Source organism: Megalops cyprinoides, chromosome 11 (assembly GCF_013368585.1).
Source record: "Megalops cyprinoides isolate fMegCyp1 chromosome 11, fMegCyp1.pri, whole genome shotgun sequence".
Lineage (NCBI taxonomy): Eukaryota > Metazoa > Chordata > Actinopteri > Elopiformes > Megalopidae > Megalops > Megalops cyprinoides.
Genome location: NC_050593.1, coordinates 18,646,651 through 18,664,328, shown reverse-complemented (window position 1 = coordinate 18,664,328; position 17,678 = coordinate 18,646,651). Strand labels below are relative to the sequence as shown.

The window sequence follows — 17,678 nt, the reverse complement described above, 5'->3', positions numbered from 1 at the left end:
AGCCATATCAATCTGCTACTGATTCAATCATCTGAATCTCTTTTGCCATGTGAACTGACATCTTATTCAAACATCTGAGTCTTGTTTGTGATTCACAGAGCCATATTCCTGGCTACTCACTGAATCATTTACACCCTGCAAATGATGAAAAGTCACCGCTCACTCACTGGCTGTTTGCATCCGGGATAAGAAAGAAGATGGTAGAAGAAGGGAACATAAGCGATCTCTCCCAGGGAAAATTTTTAAGTATCAAGCGTAGTAGCTGAACTGCAGTGCAGGTTGAGAGCATTGATAGTTTATTTTCTAGAAAAACACTGTTGGGTTAGGCCAGGTGTTACAGATTCAAAATAATGATTTCAGTCAGCCTGGTGAATTGATTCTCATCATTCACTTAAATGATCTGTTCAAAAAGCAGTCATCACTTCTAAACTCCACACCTTTAATCGGTATGAGTCCACAGATTCAAAAAATTAAAGCAAGCCACTAATAGGCAGCACAATCATTGTTATTTTTTCCTATACACAAACACGATTGTAAAGAAGTATCAAAAATGGCCAAAAGCTAGTTTGCCCAGCACCACAATTTTGCATAGAAAAATCATAGACATCTGCACATACATAAGATTGCTTTTTATTGTCTCTTTCCCTTGCTCATATTTTAACTAGAATTTACATCTGCCATTTCTTTCCAAGAATTTCAGATTGTGTTTCCTTTACTCCCATCAACATGCATCAATCATTTCAATAATAATGATAATAATAATCACCTTAATTATTATACTCATTCTAATGTTGTAAATTAGTCAGGGGTCTTCAGAGAAGTTGATAATTTTCCAACTCTGAGTGAGTTAAGTGTTTGCCAGTAAGACTTAAATCCTCTGAAGATTCTTGCTTTTATTTTCAGTTGTCTTTTGAATTTCAAGGCTAGAAAGAAAAATATAAAAAAGATGTACAAGAAAAATAAATATGGGGTCAAGTGTTTTTCCAGGACAAACCATTGCTTGAGCTCTTTTTCTAATTTTAGGGTAGAAACATAAATATAGAATCTTTTCACTTTGATGGCATGAAATTCCACTGAAATAATGAATGTGAATGTTTCATGTTCCTATATAATATCACTCAACATACAATTTACATTTTTCCCAGGGGAGTTCATTTAAATCCAAAAGTAATCTTTTTTTTTGTCATGTCATTGTCACTTAGTATAAAACATGCTTTTTGCTGTGATTTTAAAAATGGAAATAAAATCAACATTTTCCTGCTAGGTTAGGTTTAATGATGGCACTACCGACACACACAGGCATCCGGCTGACACATCGCCGAAAGAAAGGAGACTTCGTCTGCACACATCTTTCAGAAAAGCAACACAGACTCACCAAATATCACAAGCATCCAATATATCAGACGTGTCTATGTAGGCAAGAGCAGTGGTGTAATAACTTTCCTATTGAGCTGACCCATGAACAATCTTGTTGATGTCCAACGAGAACCTGCACTGGTCAGAGCTCCTGGTTGCCGCCAACATTCCTGTCTCCACCACCTGACACTCTCTGACTGGTCACACTACAGTCATGCACTTCTGGTGCTTTGGAGAAGATCTCGGCCAAAACATATGGTTCTTTTCAGAAGGAATCACTATTCTCCGTTTTAGGAAGTAATTCTCATCCAATCATAGTTGTCACCTCTCTTTTTATCAGAGGGTTTGATATCATTGTATCACCTGAACAAGCACAGTTTACAACTAATAATAGTGTTTGTGGAGAGACAGCTTTGATTGTGAAATGTTAGGAAATGGCTTCCTAAAAACAAAACTAAATAAGCAATAAGCAATAACACTTCATTTGAATAGCACTTCATTTGAATGAGACCACATACAGTATGACTTGCACAAGAAATTTCCATAGAAACACGAACACCATTTATTTTAGACAGCTAGGAGAGGCTTACCTCTCTTCAGTGATACAACCAAAATTTAAATCTTTTCATTTGTAAAAAATAAATACTACAGGAGTTAAATGCAATTGGGATACTCTAGAATGTAAAAAAAAAATGCAGTGGAAGAATTATAGTTGTGGTGCCACTGTCACGATTACTGTGCCTGCTTCAGATTAGACTGTTTTGCTGGTCATTATTTCATGAGTTGTGGCATGGTTGATCTTTGCCTTGTAGACCTCACCAGGCTCATCCTCAGTGTCGTTTTTTTCTTTGATGTCACTGTCCTCCAAAGCGCACACAAACACACACATACACGCACATACACACAGACATTATTCAGGTCACTGCAACACATTGGCACATGCGCCTTAAACATCAGGCAAATGCAGCCCAGCATCACACAAGCAGGGGCCTGCTGAAGATTTGCCTGAGTTTCAATTGGTCTTCATTCTTGAAGCAAGTCCTTTTCTGTAGTAAAACTGGGGTCACTGTTCTCAGATGGGGAATGAAGATTCACGAGGAAATCTATCCTCCTGGTCTGTTTGCTAGAGCTCTGTTGACCATGTGCAAATAGCTGAGAGGACATTCTGTTCAGCTTCAGAAGCACGCAGGACATGGTGGGGAATAAGGAGGGTGGGGTCAGATGTAGGCAACAGGGCGCAGGACCTGCAACTGAGACTCCAGTGTGACCCTCTCCTGATGGACTTCCTGTGAGAAAGAAAACAGGTAGGTGTTAAATGGCAAACTCTCTTAAGTTTTTACAAATAATTACCTTGCAATTCATCATTTTAAACATCTATCTAACTGGAATGTGAAGGCACTTGGGCTTTCAGGAAGTCAATGAGCTCCAAAGAAAACGTTTACTTAAATGGATCATGCAGAGGACAGGTCAACGGTTGAATCAAAAACTTTTGAAGTTTTCTCGCAGAACAGGCCATAGTGACTTTTGAGACAGGAGGATCCCTTTCCAAAAATGTTTCTTTGAATCCAGATCCCTTTCTCCAGTCCAACATCTTTGTGTAGTCCACCTAGTAGTCTCTACTACCCACCCAAAGTGAGGGATGACAGGTTGAATGACTAAGGGAAAGACCATCTGCGTTTTATTAAAGCTTGTTTATTGTTTCACCACACGTGGTATTGAGGGAGTAATTTGAAATGCCTTTCCTCTGATTTCCTTGTCTTTAATTGCCATAAGGGAAATTACCAGAGACAAATGTGACAATACTCAACTTCTTCTAAAAGGCAAAACAAGCAACACTTGACCTCTAACCCTGCATGGGGGGAATTTCCCTAAGACACCAGAGAGGGAGGAAAGTCAGACACGTGTTTTAATTTAACAGGTCATTATTAGACCCTCAAATGCTCATTCTGCGCTATGCCCCTGGGATGTTGTCACAGCAAATGTACAGGATAGCCACAAAGGCACCATCTGAGGGTGTGTGTCTGGGAAACAGGTTCAGCCCTGTCAACTTCCCCGAGCAAAACACCAAGCAGACAGGAAGATATTTTCCATGTCCTATGATCTGTCATAAGGATATCAGATTTTTATGGAACAAAAACAACACGCTGAGACACAAAAGGAGCGCCAGCATGGAGCTGGGTGGTTCCATATGAGATCCAGTCAGGATAACTGCTTCCTCTGCTCCCAGCATCACCAGCTCAATTATCTGTACACAACCACCTTGATGCGTCCCAAAGAGAGTGTAGGTTGAGGCTTGCTGGGATATCAACTTCTCTCTATGAAGTGGCACAAAACCTAGAGGAGAGCCTCCAGATGGTTCACATACACAAATGCAGACACACACACACACATACAAATACAAACAGCAAGTATCCAGGGTGCCATACCAGCTGCCACCAGCTCTATTTTGAAGGGGACAGTTGTGAATTCCAGAGGCCCCATGAGTATTTTAGGGAGGCATGGAGTCGCTCTAGAAAGCTATGGAATGTATATTTTTATTTGGTCCACTTTTGGATTCTCCCATGCTGATGCAAGTACGCACCAGAGCTGTAAATAAAGGACTGAACGCAGGCACTTTGCATTGCAGGAAGCCCTTGAAAGGCTGTCCAGATTAAATCAAAGGAGGAAATCACTTCGGTAGAACAGGGGCAACGTTTAAAGAGAAGGAGACAAAATATGTACAGTATTTTGGACAATGGAGAACTATGTGGCTCGTGGAATGTCATTAAGTAGCTGATAACGTAGACAGACGTGAGAGTATTACTTACACAGCCTCATTATTTTCATTGTAAATGAGAACGTGAATCACATATAGTATGTTCCAACTGTGTCAATGGGACTCCAATTATTTCAACAGCTTCCACTATTGCTGAGAAACTGACAGTTAATACTGTAAAATGGGGAATGAAAATATGCCACCACCAGAAATCAAAAGGTGCAAAGGAGCTATTTGAAGAAACAATATTTTCTGTAATCACAATTCAAGGGCCTTTTATATATTGCATGTGGTCACCTGCATTGTCATTCTGGCTGTGTACATTAATTATAGTCAGGGTTGGGGAGAGTATTGTGTCCTTAAAAGTTATGTCTGTGTATATATGTGTGACAAGATTAGGGGGTAATGTGAATTACAGTCAAGCGAACTAATACAGCCTAGCTTGGTTAACACTGCCCCAAGGTGCACACTACTCATGTATCTCCCCTGTGGACCACTCTCAGTGTTAGCCTCCCATACTGCCACTAATTGACAGTAACACAGTACAACCCTGAAGTTGCGCTGGTCCCTAAGCTGATATCGAAAACCAGTTCAGAGAAGTCCTAAATTGAGACCACACACTCCCTGGATAGGCCACTGCAATCTGAACTCTTCGAGAGAGAGAGTGCGGTGCAAGAGAGGTTGGAGTTTTAACTCCACTCAGAAACATGTTGGCTCACAGCCACCATATTGGAGGGATGTGTATTTCAACAAATTTTTTAGTCTACGGCTGAGTTTGTTATTTCAAGTAAAACCAACAGTTCTGTTATTGTTATTTTCACAGCAGCATAGCACTATTTTCATGTATATTTGAGCACACATTCCAGAAAATTCAGGACAGTGAATAACAAAGTACAGAACCCTATTCATAAAGTCCAAACCAACTGATATCAATGACTATAAACTTTCTTCTGATGCAGCTCAAGCTGAGGCAAGACTGAAAATGTTTTCATATTTAACTCTGAAATTTACTTTATGAAAGCAATAGGGAAAAATCAATTATGTATTATTCTAGATATTTCCTGATCGACTAGTAACACTGTACTCCTCTCCTCTGGACTTTAGTCTGAATTGGGCACTCACTTCAGAAAGGCATCTGAGCCAATCAGTAGAGAGCATGAGCGCTTCACACTTAAACCTTACTTTCCCTTCTTTTAGTGCCTTTTGGTGTCTTCACCAAGTTGATTATACTGTGAGGTAGGAATAGAGATCAGCAGGTCACTCTTATGGTGATTAAATCTTCATAGACATTAGGCTCATTAAACACTTATCACACGTATCATTTCCACTCAGCTTTTTTTTTTTTTTTAGCAAATATCTTGCAGGTGAAATTCTTGAGGGTTTGAATTGCATAGCTTGGGGTAGTGCTACACTGCAAATATTTGCTTCTACTCATCCAATTTTGTTGTTCTGTTTCTTTGGTAGCTATTGATGGTAATCCTTCCCTACCACGTGTCTGGTTTTATGAACTGATGTCCAGAGCACAAGGCACTGCTCGGCAGAGAGAATGGGATTGAGTTTTGTGGGACACATGTTTTTGAGCAGACATAGCAGGCCCATTTGCAGTGATTTCTAATTCTAAGGAATTTTCAATGCCTTTTCAGTCCTGTGTGTGAACGTGAAATTGTGGTTGTGTTTTCTGAGACACAGACAGATGAACTCAGCAGTGTCTCAAAGTAATGATCTCAGCAAGGTCTTAGAAAGATGACCTCAGCTGTGTCTCAGTGTCTCGGAGAAACGACCCCAGCAATGAGAGACACAAAGATGCCCTGACCTTGAGCTGCTGCTGGAGCTCGCTGTTCAGTCGGGTCAGCACTGCGTTGGCCTCCTTGTTCTTGCGGATGGCCATCTGGATCTCCCTCTTCTGCCTGGAGGGTAGCCTGCAAGACAGCAGTAAGATGCGTTTGGCAGGAGAACAGAGCAGTAGGACTGCTGGAAGTTTGACTCACATCAGTTTGCCGCTGACAATGATGGCTGATCACTGAAACTCTCTCTCTAAAGACTATCTACTCCCCTACAGTTTGCAATTCCACCGGCTAAGGCGGCAAGGGGACAAATGTTGCAGTCATCATGCTGTGCCTACATTTACACACCTCTGTCAGCACATTAGATCAGGTTTCCGTGCTGCTGGGGAGTTCAAGAACAACCATCTGAAATATGCAGCCAAATCCAGTTCCTCCTTCTCACCCTAAAAATGGTGTTACTACAGGTAGAACCACAATGTTTTAGGCATAGGATCACTCCCTGAACTATACTGGGGCTTTCTGCTCGAAATGTAATTCTTATGCTCTCTCAAATAGACATCTATTCATGCAATATACTCTTTGGAAAAAAAACAGCTAAGGGCCTAGAGACATACAATTTGTCAGTACTTCTGCACTACTGAAATGGCCACATCGGCCTATGTCCTCCTGTGTTGTACAGCTCTTTAGCGTCCTCCTTTCCAGTGCTTACTTTTGGATGGGCTTGATCGCAGCAGCAGGAGGGGCAGACGATGGGGTGGAGGAATGCGTGGAGGGAGCAGACGTGGGCGAGGCTGGTTCCAAGTTCTGGCTGTCCTGGCGGTACTTCCTGCGGAATGGTTTCTGGGGGGGTTGGGTGAGTGTCCCCTCCTGCAACGGAGTACAAACCACCTCACTGACCCAAGGGATATTAATGCAACCCCTGTGAGACCATCACCTAGGGCAATGACACTGTACATCTTTAGACAGGCATAGGTAACTCTGGTTCTGAGGTGCCAGGGAGGTGTCTGGTTTTTGTTCCATCCAAGCTTTTAATTACAAAACCAGATCAATTATTAAGTTGAATTGATGCAGGTGACTGTTTGCATTAGGCAAAATGCAAAGCACTGCCAGCATACCGTCATCTGCATTTATTTAGCACATTAATGAATCTGATTATAATTCACAGCTCAAAAGGCACAAAAACCAGAAACATCTCAGGCACTCCTGGATTCAGGGTTGCCTATCCTTGTAACATAAAACCAGAGCACAGAGTTTTCTAATCTGTGAAAACTAAATAAAATGTCATCATTTATATTACAACATGATTGTAAAACATTCATAATCTTTTCTCCCATAAGGGTGTTTGTCTTGTGTGGATTCCATTTTTTCTGAAATAATGTATTCAGTTTTGAATTTGAATTCACATTTTGCATTTAAGACCCTACACATTTTAATGCAGGCAAATAGCACTGGTGTAACAGCAATGCTTTGACCATTGATTTAATCTTAATACATTGTCATTATATTTCAAACTCAGAGGGGAATGTTCAGGATTCATAGGCAGGTCTTACTGGTTTGGAGGGTCCAGCCTCCTCTGTGTGTGTAGTGGCCTTGCTTATTTGAGACGTTTCTCCTCCTTTAGCAGTGTTCTCCTCCTGAAACAAGGAGCAAAGACACACTTTGGTCACCTGCTAAGCTACAGGGTCATAAACATGTGTAATCCTCCTACTGTATCTACTGTTTCAATACAAGCTCCCCAGAACTACCAATACCCCGTTACAAGAGGGAGGTGCTTTGGGGCTGGGGGCTATAAAGGTGACAAATGTGGTTGAATTGCATGCTAATAAATCAGGTCCTTCCTGTTGGAATGCAAGGTTCAGTGTCCTATGATAATGTCCCGGTGACAGTTTTAGAGTCTTACATGACAATGATCTGGTTTTCACTTTATCCCAATTGACTATCACCTACTGTAGGAGTCACTTATTGCAATATTAGAAAAACAGTATTTGGTTACACACACAAAATAAATTATTTAAATTTATTTATTAACATTTACTTAAACATTTCAATTTATTTAAATGTAAATTATAATGGAACACAACCAAGTAATTCTACATCAGAGAATAGCACATGGTGCTTTAAATTACAAATTAAAAAAAATGTTCATACCAACAATTCCACAATTCATGCCACAAGTCAAAGTGCAGCTACTAGCACTAATGCTGAGTGCAGGTAGCTGACTTATGAATGATCGATTCGTTTATCCATCTGGTTGAGCACTGAATGTTACTTTCATTGTTTTGCTTTGCACAATCTAATACTGAACAGACAGGAATGTCTGTGTATTCACCACAGTTGCTTGCCTCTTTCCCCAGCGGTTTGTACCTTGTTTACAACTTGCCAAGCAGACTACAAGTCTCCATCATTCTGAATGAGTGTAAACATGTTCAGAATACTGGATTCTGTTCACCATGTTCCCTGTAAATATGAGGTTCTGTCTGATTCTCTGATTTTACAAACCTCTTAAAATGAGTCATTTGTTTTTTTCTCACGGGCTGTAAAGCTTCAGACAGAAACTGAAAACTGCTGACGTTTCCACAAGACCCATGTTGATCACTAGAATGGCTTCATGGGTGAGAGCTGCCTGTTGTAAATTTTAGATAAACTAATAAAAGCCTCATAGCTGTACTACACAACACACCACAATCCGACCACAAACACCTGCCTTTTAAACCCGCTGGTTTAATGGATTAACTACAACACACAAATGTTTAAACCAGCTGCAGTGCTGGGCCCAATGTGTGAGAACAAACACAGAAAGTGAAAACCAAACACAACAAGATGGAAATGAATTAGTTTCTGTTACAGCCAATGATACTGCACCTAACACAGCCACAGAGACATGGTTTGAGCTCAGTTCTCAATGAGATGCTCATGGTGCCACAACCGAGCTTTGCTATGAATGCTTTCATTGGGTTTTACTGGAAAGAAGCTGAAGTGAGTGAAGTTTTAGGCAGGTGCACAACACTAGTTAAAGGGCATTTAGAGTTTCTTTTTAGGAAAAATACAAAAAGAATAGGGTGAATACCTGTTTGGACATACCTAGCCTTTATCAGTCCACTTTACAAAAGCCATCCACTCAGTATGTACTTGGTAGGTCTAACCAAAACTCACTCACCAAACAAAACATTTTTGCGGGCTGTTGACTAGAAATATGGCCCTTCAGTCATGCAGTGAAAAGGAGCAATAACTCCCAACAGCGCCATCTAGTGACCAAGCTGTCAAACAATACAAACAAATGCACCTTGGCTAATAGCTATAAACCTCTATCTCTTTATGCAGTGCATGTTCCCTTCTTTGATGTGAACTCTGTATCCTCTGTAGCAAGGTCTTTTGTCAGTTCAGGGACTGGACCCTCCCTAGGATCCAAACTTAATGGACAATCTGACTGTATTGATCAATGATCATGCAGGAGGTATAATGACCCAGTTCCACAAACAATATCCCTCTCAGGTGGCTATAATGTTCCTAAAAGCTTGTGGGAGTCAACTGGATGATAAAACCTCTAAAGAGCATCCCTCAATATGCAAAAACATCTTATTTGCTGAAATCAATGTGAGAATGGACAATGACAAATCTTCAACTACAGTCCATTCTTGTGAGATACTTGTAAGCAAGCTAAACTACAGTTTAGTACACATTCCTAAGATGTGTATAACAATGTATTGTGATTATAGTGTGAGGTGCACATTATTAATTACAAATGAAGAATAAGTTCATTTAAAAACTGGATTAATGCTAAAGTCAGCCAGTATTGAATCTGGAAGCAATAATAGTAGTAGTCACACCACTGGCTTCCAATGCAGGCATTAGCTTCTGAAAAATGTTATTTGCGCCATTTATGCTGCATAACAAATTCACTTTTTTTAAGCTGTTAAACTGAATATTTGCATCTTATCATTTTGACAGCAAGCTTTGCATGAGAACACAGGCTTTTCCTATTCTTCCTGAAACTGTTACTGTACTCCTTCTAAAAGTAACTGTTTCGGGATCAGCTAAGCTGGGCTCTGGTCTTCGATGATGCCACTCAGCCTGTGATTCCAGGTCAGATTTAAACACACTTCAACTGAAAAAGGGAAAAAACAGATGTGTCAGTGTTTAATTAGGGCTGAGTAAGGTATCCTGGGAGAAAGGCACCAAGGACCCAGCACAGACAGCTCAATCGTGAGCCAATGGCAGGAGAGAGGAGGGGTGGATTTCAGACATAGGGAGGGTGATGAGCAAGGGAAACAGAGGGGGAAACACACTGTGCTCAGATCATGTGAGAAACCACCAATGTTTGACCTCTGCTGAGAGGATGTGAGAGGAGACACAGGAAAGAAGGTTGGAGAGAGTTATGAGATGGAGAATATTTTTTAAGGATTAGCCATATTAATTAGTTGAAGATAAACACAGGGCCAATGTCCAGCCAAACACTTTCCCTACATTTTCTTTTTCTTTTTAGAGAACAGCCATTGGTGCCCTTCAAGGTTGCAGATGTCATGGAGGCAGTCCATTTTACTGACTATCAAAGACCGATAAGATGAAATACCACACTGAATTTTCCAACATTTCCGCCTTTTGCAGAAACTATTATACTATTTTTTGCATAAATCACAAGTATCACAAGTAAAATGCAAAATCTGAGTGAAAAGATTAAGATTACAAGTGCACTTGAAACACGGATAAAAAAAATCCTGACAGTATTCAGCTACAAAGATTGAGGATTACCCTTTTAGCTATCATTGTGAATACAGCTGTTAAATGCATTCAATGACAAACATGCTATGAAAACAACAAACATGCAAACACACACATGCACATGTGCACACACAGACACACACACACACACAAACATGTGCGCACACACACATTCTCAGAAACTGACTCTGTATGATGGATGAAAGCATGTAATACAATGTAATTTCACTGAATAAATGATGCCTACGGATTCAGCGGTATTCAGTGTTCCCCTGCTCCTTGTCACAAGAGAACTATACAGCAAATGTGAATACTAATGGATACTGACACAACTCAGAATGAAAAAAAGAGCTTCCATTTTCTGACTGGAATGTGGTCATACCATATGGCGTTTGAACATAGCATGGCTGTTCCATACTAAAGAGCATGTCGAATGAATTGGCCAAGGGTATCAGATTGAGGTCCCAGATTTCATGGATTTCTATGGTACAGAGGAGGGTTGTGAATGGGTCATAAAACAAGGATAAAATAGTCACTGAGTCCAATGCTAATATGACACCTGAATGGTGACTTAGGACTTACTGTACAAAATTGTAGTGGCTCTACATCAGCACAGTACTAACAAGGTTTCACTTCAGCACAGAAGGAAACAGCACTGTTATTAAAAGTGAGAGTAAAAGTGAATTTTGGCTTGACCCATTACAGCCTAAAAACCCAACAGCAAGAGAATTCAAATTGCTCCAAGAGATTTCTGGAGAAGAATTCTCCAAAAAAAAATTCTGGAGACATCATGCCATGGAACTATGAAAAAGACAATATTAAAGACCTACAGGTACGAGCTGACTTTGAGACAGGCAATTATTTCCCCTGTACAGACAGGGTTGTGAGAAACTCTCCTCTGTATCTTGCCTGAAGTTACAGTAACCCAATACGAGGAGTCAAAATGAAAGAGTGATCTGTTCAGAACAGTTCGTTGCATGTGCAACGTGTTTCAGTGGGACATGACAGTCTGGAATGGAAGGCTACAGGCCATTCAGGAAGCGGAGCTGCGACGCCACGGGTCAAAACAATAGAGATGCTGACAGGAGATGATTTATGATGGCACACACATCTCACGTACATGCTCCAGCACCATAATGCTTTACTGTGAAACAGAAAGGCCTACAATGTATCACCCTCACAATGCTTTGCCATAACATGTACAGCCACAGTACATAGTCTTTGGTGCAACACATACAGGTGAAGAGTATCTTATCCCCCATAAAGCTCAGCTGTAACACATACAATCTCTTTTGCACCTTGCCTCTATCAACACTTCAATGGAATGAGGGGGAGGGGAGAAATATGCAATAGTGGGCTACAGTATTTGTACACCCAGGAATGGCATGTAGGAATGGCAAGCCATCTTTATTATTGATGTTTCTGTCACAGTCACTTGTGAGTGATGCCCCAATCTGGATGTTACTGTTTGGGAAAAAGGAACCATTTCACAGACTGGAGCAGTGTGACATATTTATGTGTTTGTATCCTGGTACTTGATTGCAAAAAGAGCAATGATGACAAAATGCAATAGGAGATTTGAATTACAGTATTCGCCCCAGTAAGGAATTTCTGCTGCCTGGTGTTACAACAGAGAGCAAGCTAATATTACATTCTCTACTGTACAATGACAGCTGAGCTGTATACTGAGAGTTTTTGATACAAGGAGGAGGATATCAACACAGCCTTTTCCACGCAACTTAACATATTTAAGTCTAAGGTGGTTAACATTTAGACAAATAAATATGCACAATTTCTCAGGAACCAAACTAGTTTGCCAAACAACACACTAATATGGCAGCAGATTCTGCAGCTAGTAACACACACATTATATACAATCCCAAGAACAGGAAAGTTCTGGAGCTAAGTACCAGATCCTGCACCTCGGAGAAGACAAAATATGCTCAGATACCCTGCAAAATGAGAATATGGGGTGTCCAAGGACTGGGGTGGGGGCTGGTATTTGCATGCCAACTGCCACAGTCCAGTGGGATAACCTGTTTTTTGAAAGAGGCTTTTGCAGTAGCTCGGTCTTATACAGCAGTAGATAAAGAGATAATCTGCTGACCTACACATTTTGTTCTGGTCTATACAGGTTAGGAACCAGCCACATCAGGTTCATGTGATGATCCACATGTGACACACAGAGAGGAAGACAGAATGAGAGCGGGTCTACCGATTGGGTCATGCTGGAGGGAGCCTGGACAAACAAGCCATGCAACTTGCCAGCTCACTTAGCTGACGTAATTGGCAAGAGAAGTGCAATCATAATCCACACATTTAAGGTTATATCCAGGGAATAAAAACTTTGAAAAAACTCTTAAAGACAGACATCAACATTATGTTAAAGGTCCACTGGCATCAACCAATCACCTTATCATTGAGATGTCATCCCCTTGAAACTGAAAGCATTTTGTGTACGGAGTGCACAGGTTAAGGATACTCTAGTAGAAAATATGCTATGACCCTTTGTCCCACAGGGGAGGAGAAAGCACCAGGAGTAGGGTGTTTTTCACCTTTATGAAGTGCAGTACATGATCCTGAACAGAACTGGACACTGAAGTATGAACTGCCCTTTTGAACTTTAGAAGAACAGAGGAACTGGAGGGCCACAGAGGAGTCTGTGATCCACTTAAAACACAATCCCTGGTTCCTCTTTGCAAGATCCTCCATCTCACTAAACAACAGGGGGAAAACTACGTAAAGTGGTGAACAGATCAGCTCCTGAAAACATATTTTGAAGAGAATAAGCTAAATTATATCCTCTATAAAACTAAAAAATAAAAATAACCTAATAATGAATCAACCAACATCTGTGATACAGCTGTGAACAAAATTAATATGTCAATATAATTATGAAAAATAACTGGAAAACACTGGAAGAGAATTGTATGAGCAAGAAGGGGTTTTGTTTTAAGAAAAAAAAAAAAGCTGACAGGGATTTTAAGTAAGACAGAGTTGCCATGGAACTGACAAGATAAGACTGATATATTCTCATTAAGGATACATTGGAGGTCACAGTTTTATCACACAGTAATAGAGAGACAAGAGGAGACCACAACACTGACAATGAGACTGAGCCTGTCCCCACATCACAAAAGTGGAACCAGATAGTGTCTTAACTGCGCTATTTAAAACTCTTACACCCACAGCACAGAGCCATTGTCCTTCAAAAATTGACTGACTGAAAAAACAATAATATGACCTTACCCATAAGCATTATTTTCATTCTTAAATATTTAAAATTTTCTAATTTTAGTACCCTCATCAGTATAACAATGTTTAATGATTCTCACCTCTTCTCTGAACCTACTGAAGTCAGCAAAGTTGGGCTGCTGCACAGCATTCTGGGAGCTTGTCTCTACTGGGGGAATGAAGTGTGGGATCTGAAACACAACACCACAGTGACCCACCCGGTTAAACGGCTTCTGAAAACCAGCCAAAGGTTCCACACAGTCACTGCCAGTTATGTTTCACTGAAATATTCTTTACCTCACTAATGGCTTTTAAATGTAATCAAATTAATACATTTTGAAAATGTTAGATGTAACTTTCAATGGGTGTCTTAGCATTTGAGCAATAAAAGTGTGAAGGTACCTGTGTGACCAGTGGTCGAGGGGGAAGAGCAGGAGGAGGGGGCAGCCAGCCACTCTTGACACCTAATGTATGTCAGAATAGCAACATTCAAATACAGCCAAACCACTGAGAAAAAAGGAAGACATTACCACTGCAAAATCATAATAGCATAAAAAATCCACAGTATTACGTTTCCTTTTTATAATACAACAGGAGAAAAATATATTTGTGAGCATGATATCATATTCCATCATGTTTTTGTTAGCCAAAATTTGCTCTGGTCCTTGCTAAGCTGGCTAACAATAAAATAAATAACACAGAGCACCAGAACTAGTCACCAGCTTATTCTTTGCTACAATAGTAGAACGGCTTTGTCTGAGGCTGTCTGTCTAGCAGACAGCGTTGTATTCCGGGACTGCAGCCTGTCATACCCTGGCTACCCTGCTGGAAGAGTTTGTTGAGATCCAGGGAGGATGCGCGTGAGTGTGTCTTCTGGGGCCGGGGCGGAGGGGTGGGTGGCTCCTCTGACTTCTTCATGGCATCATCGATAGAGGTGCTGGAGTATGACCTGGAAATAGGTATGCAGTGCAGTAGTGTCATGCCCAAAGCTGATATAATCATACTGTACAACCTGGAGTCCACTTAATGAAATCAAAACCTCTTTGGATGTGAAAAAAACTGCTTGTTAATTTTAGCAGGAATTATTAATTTAACACCAAGACCTATAGAGCCAACTAAACAAGGAATCCAAATCAAAGACAGCAACCACCCCACACATTAAGACTGATAAAAAGATCAAAGATGTTAGAATGTTAACTACAGATGGCCATCAAGTTAACTCTTCAGGACCTGTGGGATTTGAAATATTGAAAGGCAACATAAAAAGGCAGTCCTGAGCGATTTTGCATTGCACATGATCCAGAACAGTAGTTAAAGGAAGCTTTAACATACTTAGCATATTTTGACATTTAATATTTTCAACGTAAACATAAAAATAAAGGTGAAATCTGTGATAAATAAATGTTGTTTTCCTTACATGTATAACATGTACTTGTTGTAAAAGTCACAGATATTAAACCAATTTGTTGGCCCCTATATTCACATTCAGCCTCAGATGTACAAATTAAACACATTTAAAAGAAGACCGTGTTTTACTTTACTTCACACAACAGCTATATCATTATGACTGAACTGACAAATGAACAGCTAACTGCTTGAGGTCAAACTTGGAAGCTGACATTTCCATCTGTGAGTATATTTGATGTGCTGTCTGTTATCCTGCTTATTTAAATGTCTACATATAGTCTCTTTTCAGAGAAAATTATAACACATGTATACATGTCTAAAATTATATAAGAATTCATACAGTAAGACCAAAAATGACAACAACATCTGTGTATTATGAATTTTTTGTATGAATGTGATTAATTACAATAGACATCACACGTGATGACTAATTGGCTGACTACAGACTGACAGCTTTCATAACAACTGACAAGTGCTGTTTTCCCCAGCACAAATGTGTCTTTATGTTAACAGAGGCACAAACTGATAAAGGCATAAAGTGCATTCTTTTACTGCTACACTTGCTATTTCTCCTGTTACCTGATAAGGTTTCCTTTTTGGGACAATGAAGAATTAAAGCAAATAAAAAAGAACATTTTCATTCTGGAATATTTTCTGTAGGTAAATAAACTTGTGATTCCTTTTCGTTTGTTTGTTTCTGGAATAACACACCAAACAAATGATGTGTCTGTAAAAAATTGAAGTGGAAATGGTTGTCTTATGATTAAAACCATGTTGTGTTAAACATTCGTTACAGTATAAACGTTTTTTAGATATCCTCCGGGAGCCTTACCTTGGCCTGGTTCTTGATCTCATCTGAGGATCCAACTCATGCGGGGGATCTGAAACACATTAATTATCATTACAGAGACAATGTCTGAGCACACAACAACAGAACAATATCTCTGCTCCAGGAAACAGGAAGAGACCATCACACTGTGTCCACACAGACCACACCTACTGCACAGGAAAGGAAATCAACACACTGGAAACACAGACCAAAAGCACATATTGTGGAGACTGTGGACATACATAAATTGGCATGCTTAATATTTACTGTAATGTTCTTTAATCTCATAATCCTGTGGTTAACAATCCAGCTCCTCTATTTACAGAAAACCAACAACCCAGGTGAGAAAAGTATTTCTGCTAGAGCTGATATATTACTCTACTGCTAACACATTATTAGAAACACAAAGAGATGCTCACTACACACCCATGATACCTGATGTATCTGCACACTCACCTATAACACTCAGCTCACTGGCTTCTCACTCATTCTCAGTCCACATGCACAAATACCTCATTGTTAATGTCTAAAAACCAATACAAATGGGATGCAGACTGATCTTTGGGGAAGAAAAGACCTGAAACAGCAGTGCTAAACTGGCATAGGAGAGATACAATGTGTTCATGTAACTATTTCCATCAGCATGTATGTAGTGCGCTTCTCACTTCGGCACACATAATCCATGTGCAACACGATGCAGATCTGAAACTGTACGTCAGTTGAGAACAACTTTCAGAGGTTAGAACTGCTGTGTTATGTAGTACAGTATAATTTAAAACTGAACATCAAATTTACCATGCGTAAGGAGGATTTAATGAACAGCTTACAAGCTTATAAGTTCTACAAAAGTAATGTCTTGTCAAGAAGAGTAACCTAAAAAAAGTACACATTCCCACAGCAGAATATGACTACATGACATTTTAGTTGCATTGCCTTTTGAGAACAGAAACCTATTTCACAACACAGCTATTCAATCTCTAATAACAAAACTCAAAACAATATTTGGACCTACTCCACACCTTCCCTATCTACATGTCAGGCACAAAGTATTCTTGTTACACAGTCTATCTGTTTTTTTGTATTCCATTACACCTTCAGGCTAACTAATTCCCACCCAATGAAAACATACACACTATGTTCTTGAACTTGAGAAAAAAGGCATCCTGTTTTTGTTTTAATACTGAAGAGACTGCTGTTCAGCAGGATTCCCTTTGCTCAGCACAAAGAGATGATTCAAAAGATATCGGAAATCGGTATCAGGCTGAATGGAACTAACCCCTAGTTGCTGTTCTCTTTGCAGCTAGTGCAAACACAGTGGATTTAAAAAGGGGAGGACTGAGAGGAAGGTGCGTGGTCTACAATGTTTATCTGTGCTTGAACCACACAGACCTCATCTGGATGGGTCTCGTGTTGCACAGTTTTTTGTAGGCCAGAGACAAACCCTTGCCATGGTGCCTCTGTCTTAGAGTATAGACAAATGCAGAGGGGTCAAAACATTTTGGCTTGAATATGGACACGTGCTGGCCCACAGCTGCAGACCCAACTGGGGAAGAGATGTCACCTAGGACTGCTCAGTCAACAATGACTTCTCTTT

General features: G+C 40.1%; 1 protein-coding gene across 1 annotated transcript in view; it reads right to left on the bottom strand.

Annotated features, from left to right (window-relative positions):
- Positions 1–2,028: 2,028 nt before the first annotated feature.
- Positions 2,029–17,678, bottom strand: part of reps2 (RALBP1 associated Eps domain containing 2) — a 42,262-nt gene continuing 26,612 nt past the window's right edge. The window contains exons 13-20 of the mRNA XM_036540627.1: positions 16,088–16,136; positions 14,661–14,797; positions 14,251–14,312; positions 13,950–14,039; positions 7,446–7,529; positions 6,605–6,762; positions 5,925–6,030; positions 2,029–2,642 (exon numbers count right to left, since the gene is read on the bottom strand). Coding sequence (XP_036396520.1) covers positions 2,574–2,642; positions 5,925–6,030; positions 6,605–6,762; positions 7,446–7,529; positions 13,950–14,039; positions 14,251–14,312; positions 14,661–14,797; positions 16,088–16,136 — 755 coding nt within the window. The 3' untranslated portion in view covers positions 2,029–2,573. The remainder of the gene's footprint in view (positions 2,643–5,924; positions 6,031–6,604; positions 6,763–7,445; positions 7,530–13,949; positions 14,040–14,250; positions 14,313–14,660; positions 14,798–16,087; positions 16,137–17,678) is intronic.